Source organism: Scatophagus argus, chromosome 7, assembly GCF_020382885.2.
Source record: "Scatophagus argus isolate fScaArg1 chromosome 7, fScaArg1.pri, whole genome shotgun sequence".
Lineage (NCBI taxonomy): Eukaryota > Metazoa > Chordata > Actinopteri > Scatophagidae > Scatophagus > Scatophagus argus.
This window is the reverse complement of record NC_058499.1, coordinates 20,270,863-20,285,537: the sequence shown is the minus strand read 5'-3', so window position 1 is coordinate 20,285,537 and position 14,675 is coordinate 20,270,863. Positions and strand designations below refer to the sequence as shown.

The following is a 14,675-nucleotide window of genomic DNA, read 5'->3' as shown; positions in this document are numbered from 1 at the left end:
AGGAGTCGGCAACTCCTCCGAAACAATGTTACACTACTTGGCTAATTCACAGTCCACAAAATTATCCTCTTACTAAAGCTAAAGCTAGCAGTGGAATTGACCATGGCTGATAGACTAAGGCAACAGGGATCTTGAAGCATGGAGCTGATGGTGGTTGAGATTCAGTCTGACTCATCAGTATGCCCACATCTACTGATGAACCCTTTTTCTTTTGGCCAAGTTGGGCCAGCAGCTAAAAATGTCCCTTCTGACCACACTCACCTGCCAGCCAGTGATGCTCCCGTTCCTCCGGAGAGAGGTATGATCTCCAGAGTTGCATAGGCTCTTCCGAAGCTGAGGGAGAGGGACAGTCTGTAACACCTGGGTCAGCGATTGGGGGAAGAGGGATGTGGAAGAAGTGAGGACATTGATTGGACAATGATTGCTCTTTCCTTTCTTTTGAAGTAAATCCGGTTATCATTCAGAGTGGTATGGGCTCTGTATGATCCAAAAAGTCTTAAGAGAATTTGTTAACTCAGGTTCATTGGTCACAACAGCCTCTGCCCAATCCAGTGCTCTGCCTCTTAACAATCCCAAAATGTAGTTCACCCTTGAAGGATCCGTAGGGAAAGTTAATGGTCTTTACTTGAAAACCATAGTAAAAGCTTCAACAGCAGTCTGGCACGCCAGAACATGACTGCAGGTCCGTCACATGGGAATCTTTGAGAACAGAGTTTGTGGTTACTCGGTAAGCAGGTGTGGTAGTCGATGATGATGCCGAGGTTGAGGACATGACTTTGGGGAGAAGAGAAACTAGACAAGTTAATTCAGTAATTTATGAATACAAAACCTGATTGCTTCCCATAATAGAACTGAAAGTTTGATCATCCCATCCTAACATGGAGGCATCAACCGTTAATTCAAAGACCAAAAAACAAGAAAGACAAAGAGCAGAGATCATGCTTAACATGTATGTCACTTAGCTGGCCGTACAATCTGCAAAGGTGGGATGAGAAGGATGAGAAGGTCGATCTTTAAGTAGTGAGAGGAGAAGTTGGAGTGATTGGCAGGAATGCAGAACAGGTGTGCAGGAGAGAGGATGACTGGAAGAAGGAAGAGGGCCTGCCCTGCTCCGCTCCGGATTGGATCAGGTAAGGTGGAAAGCGAACAGGAACAAATGGGAGAGAGGAAAGCAAGGAGAGAAACACTGGCAAAAACACCAGGAAAAATGCATAATCCTAACACATTTTCTAACATCTGCTATGTGTTGTTCAGTGTTAGTTCATCCTTCAAAAATGACAGTTTCAATTTCAACAAACAAAATATTTCCTTGCTGACCATATGAACCAGCGGATTGTAGGATTCTTCTCTTGAGTTAAAAATTTACAGCATCCTTTCAGACCGTATGTCATTTATTAAACTTGGTGCATCAGTACTTCCTATGTCTTATCAAGATGTATGTCAAGGATAGATCTGTTGATAAAACATCCACACAAAGAGGATGCCATTGAGTCCATTTTCTCTTTTTGTTATTTTTTCTCCCTCCTCCCAGTTTTCAAACATGTCAATGAGTCACTCAGGTGAGCGGCCTTTGAGAGCAATATGGGAGGTGCCTGGGTGAGGTGGAGATGGCAAAAGAGGGAGAGAGCAAAGGGAGAGGATTATAAAACATTCTTTGTGTGTGTGTGTGTGTGTGTGAGGGAGGGAGAGAGAGAGGGGGAGAGAGAGAGAGAGAGAGAGAGAGAGAGAGAGGTGTAGAGAGACACACCACCACCATTAGACATCTGTCAGTGGCGGAGAGTGAATGTTGGATATCTGAGCCTGGAGATTTTACTGGAGGGCTCCTCCTCAGCTCTTTGGAATATTTTTCTTTTCCTTTTAACCATTAAGACTTTGTATGTATGAGTTTTATTTAAAACAAAAGAACTTTCATTTGAAGAGTTCGCCTTGCCTCTGGCGCCAGTGGATGTAGCTGCTGGTTACTGAATTCCAAATTTCAAGTATTTTTTGAGGATTGAAAACTTTTGAAGGACGTTTATTCTGAGACCGAAGCTTAAGAAGTTTGTTGTTGGTGTGGCTGTTTCTCAAACACCTATCTTCACATAAGCTGCGTGATCATGGCAGACTTCCCTTCCAAGGTGGACACAGAGACGAGCTCACCCCACACTCAGGGCTCTCAGCAAGGGGGCAACAGCTTCAGAGGGATAACTGCTAACGTCACCACCATGGTGGACATATCCTTTATCCGAAGCATCCCAGCCATCCTCATGATGGTTGAAATAGTATGTAACAGACTCCAAGCTGTTCTGTTTTTACTCTGTTCAGTTCACACTTATTTTCTGTTCTGTTCTCTTCAGTGGTCAGATTTCCGTTCTTCTTTTTAAAGGATAAGGCTGGGGATAGGACTAAGTCTAAGTCTTTCACTACAACAGCGGGGCTCTTCAGTTTTAGCAAACATTACTCAAACGGAAGTAAAAAGTGTATTTGTTTTTATTTGTTTGTGTTTGTTGCTGATTAACACACACTTGGTGCTCTGGAGAGTATCTACAGAGAAGCAGGACTGTATATGTGGGATCAAGTCAAAATAAACTACACTGGCCATGTTCATCATAATGAAAGAACATGACACCCAGTGCAGTAGCGTGGCTCATTGATGTGTTGTTAATAGTTTTTAGAACAACAATGGAGAAGTGGAATAAGATATGTCAGGCTTTCGGTATACAGGATCAATACTTCGGTGGTTTTGGTCTTTTCATAGTCTTTGGTGACAGTAAAAAATATAGAAAATCACCAAACTTCTCTGTTTTAATAACCTCAACAACAACCTGTCATGTTTTACTCTAGTGTGACAGCAGCACCAGTATGTTAAAGTTGAAGAGCCAGTGTGTGGCTAAAGTATGGGTAATCCAGGATCAGCAATGGACAGGTTTGCTAAACATAGAACCTGTTATGCTGAGGTTGACATGTGGTGTTCAAGGTAAACCACATTATGTGATAATCGATGCAAACTGCAGTGAACACTGAAGCAACATGAGATAAAGCTATTTTGTATAGCTCCGCTCTCTATCTGATCCACAGGAATTTGAATGCCCATTAACAATCTTCAGTTTGTGCACCATAACTGTCACTGACTATCAACAGAAAACATGACTGTCTCTGGTCAAAACTTCTTGTTTGGCAGTGTCCACCAGGTTAGTTACACAGTGACATCTGGTCACGAGCTAAAAGGTGACGATGAATTGATAAGGATGTGTCTTTATGATTTTTATGCATGTGAAATAAAATTTGATGGTGGCAGGCAGCAGGATGGGTCTATTGTAGTTGCTCTAATATTGTTTGAATGTAGGACAGAAAGCAATCAACTTCAGCTCAAACTCATTTCTCCTCCAGTAGTTAATGTGTACTGAGCTCTGTGAGGTCATGTCTGAACGACTGACAGGCTGAGGAGACCTTTGTCCTCTGAAGACCCCCATTATACCCCTTTGACCACCCCAGTATTACACTGAACCTATCCATAGCTTTGTCTTGGAGGACAGAGGGACAATGTTCATTCTGTATATGATCTGACCGTTGAACATTTGTCACCTCTTCACGCTTTATGAGCTGTGAGTTTTCCTGGCTTTTGATGGTAGTGTAGTAGTAAGGCTAGTTAGGTAGTAGTCAGTAGTGCTGTTTGTGTGGTGTGGCAGGTAAGTGTTGAGTTGAGAATAAAGCTATACCCACTTTTCAATAACAGATTTAATTTAGTTGTGCAGTAAATATGCCATCTTTTCACCTCAACCTGGGATTATAATTAGTGATTCTGGTAGTGTGTGTTGGTGTGTGTAAACAGACATTCTTTGCAAGTTGTTCCAGTGTCACTAAACCAGGAATACTAACTTGACAGTAAAACTTCATGTTCAGATGTAAGGAGTCTACGCTGCTTCATTTAGTGTTAAGACTACTAACGTTACAAGACTTTAACTTTGTCACTGCAGTGACAGATGGGATTATTTGTCTTGCAAGATTTAAATGGCTACACTTATGATGTTCAAAGGTTAATAAACTATGAACATTGTCTCGTAATAATAAAACAGTGTATTTTTAAAGGAGGTGTTTGACTCACAAGAATAGTCATAATCCACAACACAAGACTTAATGTGTGAACTGATTTTTCAAAGTAATTTGAGCTCTACTGTTTATGTTAAAGCTGCATTCACTGACATTTGTAGAGTGGGTTTTAATCCTTTCACACAGAAAACAGTTCCCTGAGACTGAATCACAGCAGCAAAGCTGTGGGCTGTGCAATCAAAACAATGACCTGAAAGACACTGAAATGCTCCATAGTGTTGAGGGGAACTGCAGTCAGGTGATAATCCTGCAGTCAGGTGATGATAATACAGTCAGGTGATATTCCCGTACTTGGTTTTTTGATCCATCGTTAAAATGAAACTATTGACTGCAGCAGCTTTAAAGCAAGACTGCCACTGTTTACTTTCACTTCTGTGTTTAAACCACTTCAATGAAAAGTCAAAGAACCCAGTCATTAGCATCATTTACTTGGCAAGATAATTGGTATTCTAAGGTTTAAAAATACACAGTAAGTCGAGTTTTGGGTGACCACACTCTAATGAATACATAAATACTTTTGTTTCAAGAAAGTGTATCGAGAATAATATCCAGAATAAGTCAGAGAACTATTTCAGAAGGTCCTCTCACCTGGTTTGAATAACCCACCCTGTGCAGGTTTCACTGAAAATTGATAAATATTTAAATTGTAGCACCATTTTCATTGTTACACAATAAAGTCATTTGTAGTAACTGGGTAGCAGAATGGGCACTGGTCTTCATAGAACAGTTGGTTTCCTCTTTCCAGATCCTTCAGTCATTCAATATTAATAGACAACATGACCCATGCATGCTGCATTATAAAACGCATCTGCATAATGTATAAAAACTAATATATAGTGCGTGGTGTAACTTGAAAATTGTTATTTAAACATGGACAGCGAAAAGATAAACCTCTCCGAATCACTCAGGTTGATTTGTCCATAATTAACATACAGTGACAAAGTAATCAAAGCTGGGACACTTCATTTAAATACCTTCCTGTTATATTGTGTTATGACCTTTAGCCCCAGTAGTGTAGTGATATAAAACATGTAATCACTATGAGCAAAGGCAGACATCACCTGTGGATCCTGACCTCGGCTGTGGATCATAGTAGCATTTTACAGTTTTAATTAAGAAGTTACAGTTATTCTCTGTTCACCCAGCTCAGAACAGAAGTCTTTTTTGGAATAGGCGCTTTATAAAGGTCAACATTAGACTGCCCACTGTGTGGATGTGTGTTTAGCAGGTGGGTAGAAAGTGAAACCAGATCTTTGCATACATAATAGACTGTCCTATAGTTGCCTTCCTCATGGGACAGAAGCAGAGAGACAAAGAGAGAACCATGTGGTTTCCGTCTGGATGACATTTCTGTTTCGACAAGCCCATATGCTGTATTCTTGACTTAAATTTTAGTCATCAGTGTACTTTCAACAAACAAGAATCCCGACAAGAATGCTGAGAGCATCTGGCATTCTCTGTGTTTTACCCTGACGGTTTAAGATTTCTGGGAAAAATGAATGTGGATAAAGAGGTCAAACAGACTGAATTATCTACACGACTATTAGATGATTGACCTGCCATTATATACGCATTCATGTTCCCATCAGGATGAATTAGAATGGCTTAACTTTGCATGAGGTACATATAATATTGTCCAATACTTTGGTTTAAGATAAGATAAGAACTTTATTGATCCTGCAGGAATTGATTTTGTGTGCTAACACGCTAAACTAAGATGGTGATCATGGTAAACATGGCACCTGAAAAACAGCAGCACTGTCATTGGGTCCAGGCTGACATGTTGACATTAGCATTTAGCTCAAATCCTCACAGAGCTGCTAACATGGCCTTTAAAGACTAGCTTTGTTTCACAAAGATGTAGACAGTATGTTAACAGTCATGTTGGCTGTCCTCATTGCCATAATGGCTGTGAAGGGATCTCCTACTGGCCTACTAATAATTCTGATTGACAATAGCTGTGACACAGCTGACACAAAAGTTCACAAACCTATCAACTAAACGCATGGACTATTGGACTACAAAACCCAAAAAGGGGAAAGTTCTAAATTACACAAATGCTTAAGTATTAAGAATAGGGAACATGTTATGCCTCACTACCATGACTAAGCTAGGAGACACTAAATAAAATCCGTGAAAATTGTTGAAATACCGAGGCAGTATCACGCAATTCTGCTGGGTTTGCCTAAAAAGCTCTTAAAACCCACTGTACATGACCTACAACATTCATGACTAGCAGCTGAACACAGTTGAGAATTTAGCAGCTAATGACATAGCAGATATTCATCAGGTCTTCAGAAACATGATGCCAAAAGGTAGCTGTTTGCCAACATGTTAGTTAATAAGGTAATAATACTGTGTATGTCTGTGTTTTTGTTTACAGCTTGCTGTGCTGCCCTCAAGTGGCCAAAAAAGTGATTAATGCAAGTTTGAAAGAATAAGAAGATGCCCACTTAACATGACTAACTCAGTCAACTAACTCAGTCAACTAATAACTCTGAGATAGTATTTTCTGCACATAACTTTCTTGCACAATGGAGTCACTTTAAGACATGATTACATGCAGTAACACTGTTAATGTAGGCTATGTGTCTGTCTTGCCCCCCTCCCCCTCTCTCTAGTTTTTAGGGCTGCTTCACTGGGCGCTAATAGCCAGCACATTCAGGATTTTTCCACCGGTGTTTGGCTGGGTGATGTTTGTGGCCGTCACTCTGTGGATCCTCACCACCGTCCTCTTCTTCCTGATCCTATTTGGTGTCCATCGACAACTCCCCACTGTCCCCTGGCCCCTGATGGTAGGAGGGATTAGGGGAGGAAAGAAGAAAGGAAGGAAGAAAGAAAGAAAGCTGGAATGAATGTTGAACAAGTTGTTTTTGAGGGTTGTTTTGCTTGCAGCAGAAACAGTTTTCAAACACCAAGTTCTCAGAGCTTACACAAACAGAACAGTGAAGGACAGTGAATAGTGAACAAATGTGCTTTTATTTAGCTAGGTTTTTTAGTTAACTTCAGTTTCTCTAAGTTTCTCTCTGGATTTAAAGCCCCAGAAAACATCTTTTCAAATCAAACATTTCTTTATAACATTAAACATCACAGAATAAATAAGCAAGAGTCCAACACAAGTCAGAAGAACACAGATCAAATTCTGTTATATCAAATCACCAAAATTGTTTCCATAAAAGGCTTCAATATATGATGCATAATCAAGATGGAGCAACAGAACTAAGACTGAAGTGTGACAAGAGATATAAATTATGAAAAGTAACTGACAAAACAGTGAAGTAGATTTTAAAAGGCCGGATATGTGTTTTATATTAAAAAGAGAGGAACGGGAGCAGAAAAGATGCACCGGGACAGTCAGGAGAAGCTCTGTGGAAATGTTACTAATGATTCTCCTCTTTTTCTAGGTGATGATATATAACACCATAGCCACGGTCCTCTATGTGACTGCCTTCGCAGCCAATGCAGCAAATGTGTATCCCTTCACCTTCTTCGTCGCAGCATACAATCATTTAGCAGCTGCCGCTGTAAGAAGCCTGACACTACTAACACTGACTCAAATACAAAAACTGCTTGAATAACACTCTGAGATCACCCTCTGATAATGTGTCTCCAAAATCAAATTCCTGTGGCAAGTAACAATAGTTTGGTCAATAGCCACAAATCTAAGCCTAGACAGCCTTCTAGGTGTGTTTCTGATAATGTGTTTACTTATCAGGCTGAAGTGGGTACACACACCTGAACCTTGAAGATGTGAGAGAGGCAGAGTAACATGAAGGGCGAGGCATTTTTATGGCTCATATGAGTGGAAAGCATGTCATGTGATTGGTGTGTTTAAAAGTCCACTTACCTTTGTACTACAGCTTCCACTCCCTCCTCTGCTCTGCTGTTTAAAGTCAATGTTCAATTAAAAAGAATATATATACATATATATATATACACACATTACATATATACATAATATATGTAGAGAGAGAGGGGGATGTATGTAAGGCAGCAGACCAAAAGATAATGTGTGTTTGTGTCACCAATCACCAGTGTCAAGAAATGCTAGCTGGATGTGCCATTTTATAGCCTCTTCCAAAGGCTAAAGTCCATGCTGGTTTACAGCTACAATAGCATTTACCACATGATTTCACACACACACACACACACACACACACTGGCCTCTGTCCTTTCACAAACTCTAATCAGGTACACTTTACTGCCTCTGAGGCACACCTGTGGAGATACACTAACATTCACCAGGTGTAATGGCCAATTAGGGCATCATTAAAGTTGTGAAATTACATGTACCTAGAATATTTATATATGTGAATACATAAAAATTTAAATTCAGATTTATGTCAGCTGCAGAAGAATTGGGTCCTTAGCGCTGCAGTCATTAAAAATGTGTATTTGTCCCATTTCTCCCAGTTTCACTTATCAATGTCTCTACCTCTCTGTCTGTCTGTTCAGTTCTTTGGTGCTGTGGTGACCGTAGTGTATGGTGCAAGTGCTTTCTTCTCCTATTTGGACTGGAAGGGAGATGGAGGTAACGCTGCCACCAGCACAGTGCCAACCTAGGACTCAAACCTGCAATGCTGATCACTGGAAAAGACTCCACGTTCCCTTTCCTGCAAGATACTGTAGTTATTTGAAGTCTAGTGTTAATACTTGACAGTCACTGTAGTGTAACCTGATTCCTACTGCTGACTTTGGTTACCCAAATCCTGACCTTAGCTTAACCTCCGTTTCCACAATAAGGTGAAACCTACGGTAATTCAGACAGACTAACTCAATGTGCTTTTACCTTTACATAAAGTGTGGCTCTTGATACTGCGTCTCAACAACATAAGACTTCTTTAAAGGGGCTCTGGTTGACTGCACTGAGGCAAAAAGGCTTTTCTATAAATACATTTAATAACACTATTGTAAATATCCAAATAGAACCAGCAGTGCCTTAAATTCTTGATAATACCATGGATGTATTACCACAAATTACTAACATCTCCAGGTTATCGATAAAATACACATATGATGCCTCACTAGGCACAAAATCCAAGAGTTAAAGAGGCTGTTGCCACTCACATGTGTGTAGAATAAGACTAAAGCTACTGGCGGCAGCTGGTTAGCTTAGCTTAGCACAAAGACTGGGGGAAACGGTCAGCCTGGCTCTGATCAAAGATTGACTAGATCCCCTCTTCAGTCCCTCTAAAGCTCACTAACTACACACATTAGTACAAAAACCACAAGGCTCTGTTTTACAGGGGTTTATGTACAGGACTATTGTTTCTCGGCTAGGAGTGGTGATTTATGTCACAGCCAAGAGACCACAATCACAAGACCACTGCAAGTTGTTTTTACACTTTGGTGTTCGTGCAGATTAATAAGGCATGCTAATTAGTGAGCAGCTGGTGCTGGTAGGTAGATTTTGCCACCTCTGGACAGAGCCAGGCAAACTGTTTCCCCCATCTCCAGTCTATGTGCTAAGTTAGGTTGACGGGCTGCTAGCTGTGACTAAATACTTTTCATACGGACATAAGAGTCGTAGACTACATTATCACTTTCAACAAAAGCAAATGTTCATGGATCTCAAAATATCAAATTATTCCTAGTAAGGTAAAACTAAAAAACACGACTTTAAAATGCAAAAAAAATAAATAAATAAATAAATGATTTGAGCTACTGAGTAAGTGTGGATATTTGCTCATGGTCTGTTCCTCTCCCAAATCTTTTAGAATCAATTGTGATGACATTAGTTTGTAAAACTGCCTTAAAATATCATAATATCTGAACTACTCTAAAGCTGTGTCCTTGGTTGGCTATTGATCAGACTGGCAGTGTTAAAACAGTCTGGGTACAGCCAAAGATTTTGAGTGATTTCTTCCATTTTGGAGTGCACTGCTGTCCCATAATGCAGAAACATATTTTTTAAAGGTTTGTATAGTATTTCTTGTTTACAGACTGTGGTTGTTGTTGCTGGTGGGTACTGTATTGTGGCACAGGGGCTGCCTTCCCCACAGACAAGCATACATAAGGGAAATAACCCGTAAAACTATAAAGACTGCGTGGACAGAATTATTGCATGCAAAGAAAAGTTGATTGATAACTTTTATTGACTTATTTTTTTTAAATATGCATTGTAGAATGACCTAAATTGTAAACTGATATGTGATCAGTAAAAAAAGGTCAGCGTGATTCGTAAATGATTTAATGACCATATGATCCTTGAGGATATGATAAAGTAATGACTGGTTGATATGTAAGCTATGATTTATGGCCAATGAGCTGTTGCTTTGTCATTGCTTAATTCCTGCAATAAAATTATTCCATGCAGAATTCCAAAAGACAGAAGTCCCTTTTTATGAGTAAGTAACTTCCTTGGTCGTAAAAAGTTAAGTTATTGTGTATTAGAAATTGAATAACAAACCCTTGGGGCGAATATCCTGGCCGCTAAATTTAAATCTGGGAACTTTCCAATTAAAGTTAAATTAAAAATTAAAAAATTAAATTAAAAGTGCCAGACTCTTTAAGAGGGAAGCTGCCATTAATGGGTGTGGCTGCAGTGTGAAGCAGAAGGCTACTCAGTCAGGGCAGACTCTCAGTGGTAGCAAGGTTGACGTCCAGAAGGAGGCAGTGAAAAGCCAGGCGAGTTTCCCCAACACCAGCTCAAATAAGCCCTTAGTTTTCAACCATATCAGGGGCTTGCACACTTTAAATGGAGAGCTGGTCCAGTAGGCCCGTATGGGGCTTACAGGTGCAGGTTGTCAATTGATAAGCCTGTTTCACATAGAAGTAGAGGTAGTATAAGTATCTGTGTCCTCTCCTGATTATCCAGGCTCACACAGAAACTCATTAATTCCCCACGGACCAAGCCAAATCACTGATGATAAACTGCAAAATGGACATGGAAAGATGTAATGTTTAATAAATCATTCTACAGGATATGCCTCCTTTAATAATGCAAATAAGGTTCCACTATGTACTCACAGAGCTGTGAAAAAGGGTCTGTAACAGATTTCTTTCATTTAAATCATACAGAGCTCAACTTGTGTTGTATGTGCCCTTAATGAAATAGGTTGTGTCTGTTTGCACCAAGACTTTGCAAACTAGTGAAATCCAGTGGTGAGTGCAGGCCTCAACCTCGCAAGTGTTTAAATAAAGCACTTTTTAAGTTTTAAATGTAAGGCTTTTATCCATTTATTTGAAAAATATTTTTTACTAACCAATCAACAGTACTTCACCAGTCACATAAATATACTTGTACATTTACAGCTGTTCTGTTAAGTAGAAAACACTGTGTACTGAAAACTATACTGTAGATGTAATTTAAAATTGCAGAAACACACATGCACACACACAAGCACACACAATCACTATATACAATAAAAAACACTTTCACAGTCACAAAACTCAATCCAATGAGTTTTCAAACTAACCAAATAAATTAAAACTTCATAAAACATCTATATTAGCTCTGCTATATTCTCTTCTTATGGAACAAAATTCAAGGCAAAGAAGGAAGATTCAAACATTCAATCACATGGAATGGTTTCCTCGTGCTTACAAGGAGATTTGTTGGTGCCTTTCACATAACAACCAGTAGGATCACCTGAAAAACACAAACACAAGTCTAATACCTGCACCTGAGAGCTTTAGGCCCCCCACTCCCCAGCAAGGCAGAATAAAGAAATGCTAAATGTTAATAAAAACATGAGTGAAGCCAAAACCTCTGAACTACAAAGAAGCTCTTAAACATGCATAGCATCCCACCCAGAACAAAAAACAAAGAGGAATGCATGCGTTAGTTTGCTGCCGTTTGTACACAGACAGAGTAGGTTTATGGTGAGTGTATCCAGCAGCTCACCATCAGAGTACAGCTTTCTGAAGGCCTGTGGACAGACTTTTATATAAACAAATGGAGGGAGAGGCAATTCAAGTGTTGGACACAGTATGTAAGTGTGTCACTGAGATCCAGTGGAGTCAGTCTGTTTGGAGCCTGCAGGAATCAGAGATGTGACCACCAGTCCTTGACTCAGGTCCAGGCCTCGGCCCTCCTTCTCCTTGAAACACACAGATTCATAGCTGGCATTAGGAGTCCGAACAATTTGCTTTTGATAATTAATAAAAATAAAAAGTTTTTATTTATGGAATACCAATACCAAATGTTAGTCTGCCAACTAGAAAACAAAGACAGATGTGATAAAAGTAAAAATCTCTTGTTGAGATTCTCAATAAAAAGGGATTTATCAGCTCGCAGATAACTCACAGTCTTGTATTCCAGAAACATCTCCTTGAAGGCCATGAAGTCAGTGAACGTGAGTAGCATTTCAAAGATGTCACCTGGCACCTCTTCTTTGTGTTGCCTGCACATAGAGGAGACATGCGGTGCATCTCATTACATTCTCAGTGCACTTTTGTGCCACCTAGTGGTACACTGCACAATAGCATTTGTTAAGAGCAATAGGTGCATCAAACAAACGACCGTTTGACTAGACAGGTTCCTTTAAAAAGAGCCAAAACCAAATGACCTCACTCAGGGGAGAGTAATCACGTCACATCTTACACAAGCAGCTCTGTGAACGTGTTCATGTTGAAGCCGGGGATCCTCTCCATCAGCTGCTGCTCCAGGTGTTTCTCCAGCAGGTCAACCTACACAACAGTCAAGAGTTTCATTACAAATTTGACCTTAGTTTACCTTGCTGAATAATATAGACGATCAGTAAAAAATTAGAATCTTTGACTGGGATGTTGGATGAAATGACAGACTAGGTGATATCAGGGGGTCATATACATCAGATGATCTTATGTCATATTCCTTGAAGACAAATGTGGGAGTGATTTAATGTAAATTAAATCAATGAAGTGCCACTCACATATTCATTGAAGATGGATGTGTAGATGAGCTTATTCTCGTCAGAGTCCTCAAACTCCATGTAATGTCTCTCCATGAAGCTCTGCTGAAGCTGCTGGAACTCCTCCTCTAAATAAAGAGTAATGGATATGAAGAACATCAGATATCTTCACCAATAACTGGTGAAACACATGTCTTCAGCTAGCTCAGCATATTCTAGTCTTGCAAATGTTGGCCTCTCTGATTTATTTAATTTATTAAGTATTTTTGTCTTCAAGGTCCATCTCTTAGACATGTCTTCCACAGAACAGACAGACAGAATAAACTGAATCAGTTTAAGATCAAAAATCTCAATTCTACCCAATTGTCTTCTGAGCACAAAGCCTGGTGACATATGATTTACAACGTAAGAAAATGACCATTGCTTCTCACGGTCAGGTTGCTGAAAAGTTATCCTTCACTAACAGTATTATTTATATTATTTACAAAGTGAAAGACCAGCAGAGTACTATAAAACATTAAATAAACTCATACCCATGATGATTTCCTCTATGCAGCCAATAACGGCATCAAAAGCACTGTCTGCAGCTGAGGAACTGAATGGAGAAAAACAACAAAAAGGTCACATTGCTTAAAGCTTTTAAATGACTCACAAGTATACAGGACCACATGTGAGGAGGGACTGCAAAGATGCCAGAATCAATATTGTAGCTATGGATTTGGATTATATGCTATAAAAAATATGCAGCATATCACAGCTAAGTAACATTTTTCCTTCTCTACCTAAACCGTCTCAAAAAAGTGAACATTAGACTTAAATGCTGTAAAACTTGCCTGCTCCAACACTTTCCTGGAGCCTTAAAAGCAAATGAACTCACAACTTTTGACCTGGTTGTCAAAAGATGTCCCAGAAGAATAAAAATATTAAAAGACAGCGACAGATAAACCTTCCGTGAGCACATGATAACTATGTAACATTTAACTGACAAAGTGAAAAAAGAAAGACTATTTATACAGTTCATATGCTGTGTTGGTGTTTGATTATACAGTTCATAAGCGAGACTTAGACTTGCCCTACAGCGACCAAGACCTGACTTGAGATTTGCTTTGATAGACTTCCGACTTAATTTAGGCTTCACACAAAGAACTTAAGAGCCGATTTGGGAAACCCACCTGGAAATAGCAAAGTTTTCTTCGTCCATGTCAACCATTTCTACGATGTTTTCTCCACAGCTCCGGACATCTGAAGAATGTGGAGGGGTCAAATTAGCTGCTATACCAATCAGCTAAGCTAACTTGCAAATTTCACAGCTATTCAATTATAAAGCTTTCTGTAAGGCCTAACTAGTTTCGTCCGCTACTGAATCACGTCACTTATCTAGATGACCGGCTAAATAAAGGTTAGCTAATGTTAGCAAAACACATGTAACACCAGCGTTTCATGCATGCAGTCAAGATTTGTTGCTACATTTCGCATTTTTACGAACAATGTGTTAATTTACACAACCATCAAGCCGCATATATGTCAGTTAAACGAAACTATTTCACTTACTTCGTTCCTGGATGTCCATGCCGTTTCAGTAAATCGCTAACGTGTACGGTAAATACGAACGTAATGTTGTTGTCAGGGAAACGGTGAACATATGTGCGCCTGGGCACTCCGTCCGGTAGAACAAAATCTGTGCACCTTGGTTCCTACCTGAGAAAATACCAGTGGGATTACAGCATCATCACTTCAGTGTTTCGTGATCGA

At 39.7% G+C, this 14,675-nt stretch overlaps 2 protein-coding genes across 3 annotated transcripts; one reads left to right on the top strand and one right to left on the bottom strand.

Annotated features, from left to right (window-relative positions):
- Positions 1-1,771: 1,771 nt before the first annotated feature.
- Positions 1,772-11,098, top strand: LOC124061948 (plasmolipin). Its single transcript, XM_046394311.1, has 4 exons — positions 1,772-2,261; positions 6,711-6,884; positions 7,494-7,613; positions 8,545-11,098. Exons 1-4 carry the CDS (start codon positions 2,097-2,099, stop codon positions 8,650-8,652), a joined length of 567 nt encoding a protein of 188 aa, XP_046250267.1. The 5' UTR covers positions 1,772-2,096; the 3' UTR covers positions 8,653-11,098.
- Positions 11,099-11,252: 154 nt separating this feature from the next.
- On the bottom strand, positions 11,253-14,632 carry LOC124061949 (ADP-ribosylation factor-like 2 binding protein). Of its 2 annotated transcripts, XR_006843840.1 has the most exons (8): positions 14,475-14,632; positions 14,096-14,165; positions 13,457-13,518; positions 12,945-13,051; positions 12,635-12,720; positions 12,338-12,434; positions 11,936-12,131; positions 11,253-11,680 (listed from the first exon to the last, which is right to left on the bottom strand). XR_006843840.1 is itself a non-coding variant. In XM_046394312.1 (7 exons), the coding sequence occupies exons 1-7, from the start codon at positions 14,491-14,493 to the stop codon at positions 12,033-12,035; spliced, it is 540 nt and encodes a 179-aa protein (XP_046250268.1). In that variant the 5' UTR covers positions 14,494-14,632; the 3' UTR covers positions 11,253-12,032. The 2 variants fall into 2 exon arrangements, 1 of the variants encoding a protein (XP_046250268.1); XM_046394312.1 differs by having other exon boundaries at positions 11,253-12,131.
- Positions 14,633-14,675: the final 43 nt, after the last annotated feature.

What these genes read in the sequence shown, in the direction of transcription:
- LOC124061949 (XM_046394312.1), bottom strand. An exon ending in CATCCATCTTCAATGAATAT is followed by an intron (nt 12,721 to 12,944) that starts GTGAGTGGCACT and finishes ACTGTTGTGTAG; the next exon opens with GTTGACCTGCTGGAGAAACA. An exon ending in TGTTTCTGGAATACAAGACT is followed by an intron (nt 12,132 to 12,337) that starts GTGAGTTATCTG and finishes GTGTGTTTCAAG; the next exon opens with GAGAAGGAGGGCCGAGGCCT.
- LOC124061948 (XM_046394311.1), top strand. Translation starts at nt 2,097, where the DNA reads ATGGCAGACTTCCCTTCCAAGGTGGACACAGAGACGAGCTCACCCCAC. An exon ending in TCCTCATGATGGTTGAAATA is followed by an intron (nt 2,262 to 6,710) that starts GTATGTAACAGA and finishes CCCTCTCTCTAG; the next exon opens with TTTTTAGGGCTGCTTCACTG. An exon ending in ATCATTTAGCAGCTGCCGCT is followed by an intron (nt 7,614 to 8,544) that starts GTAAGAAGCCTG and finishes CTGTCTGTTCAG; the next exon opens with TTCTTTGGTGCTGTGGTGAC.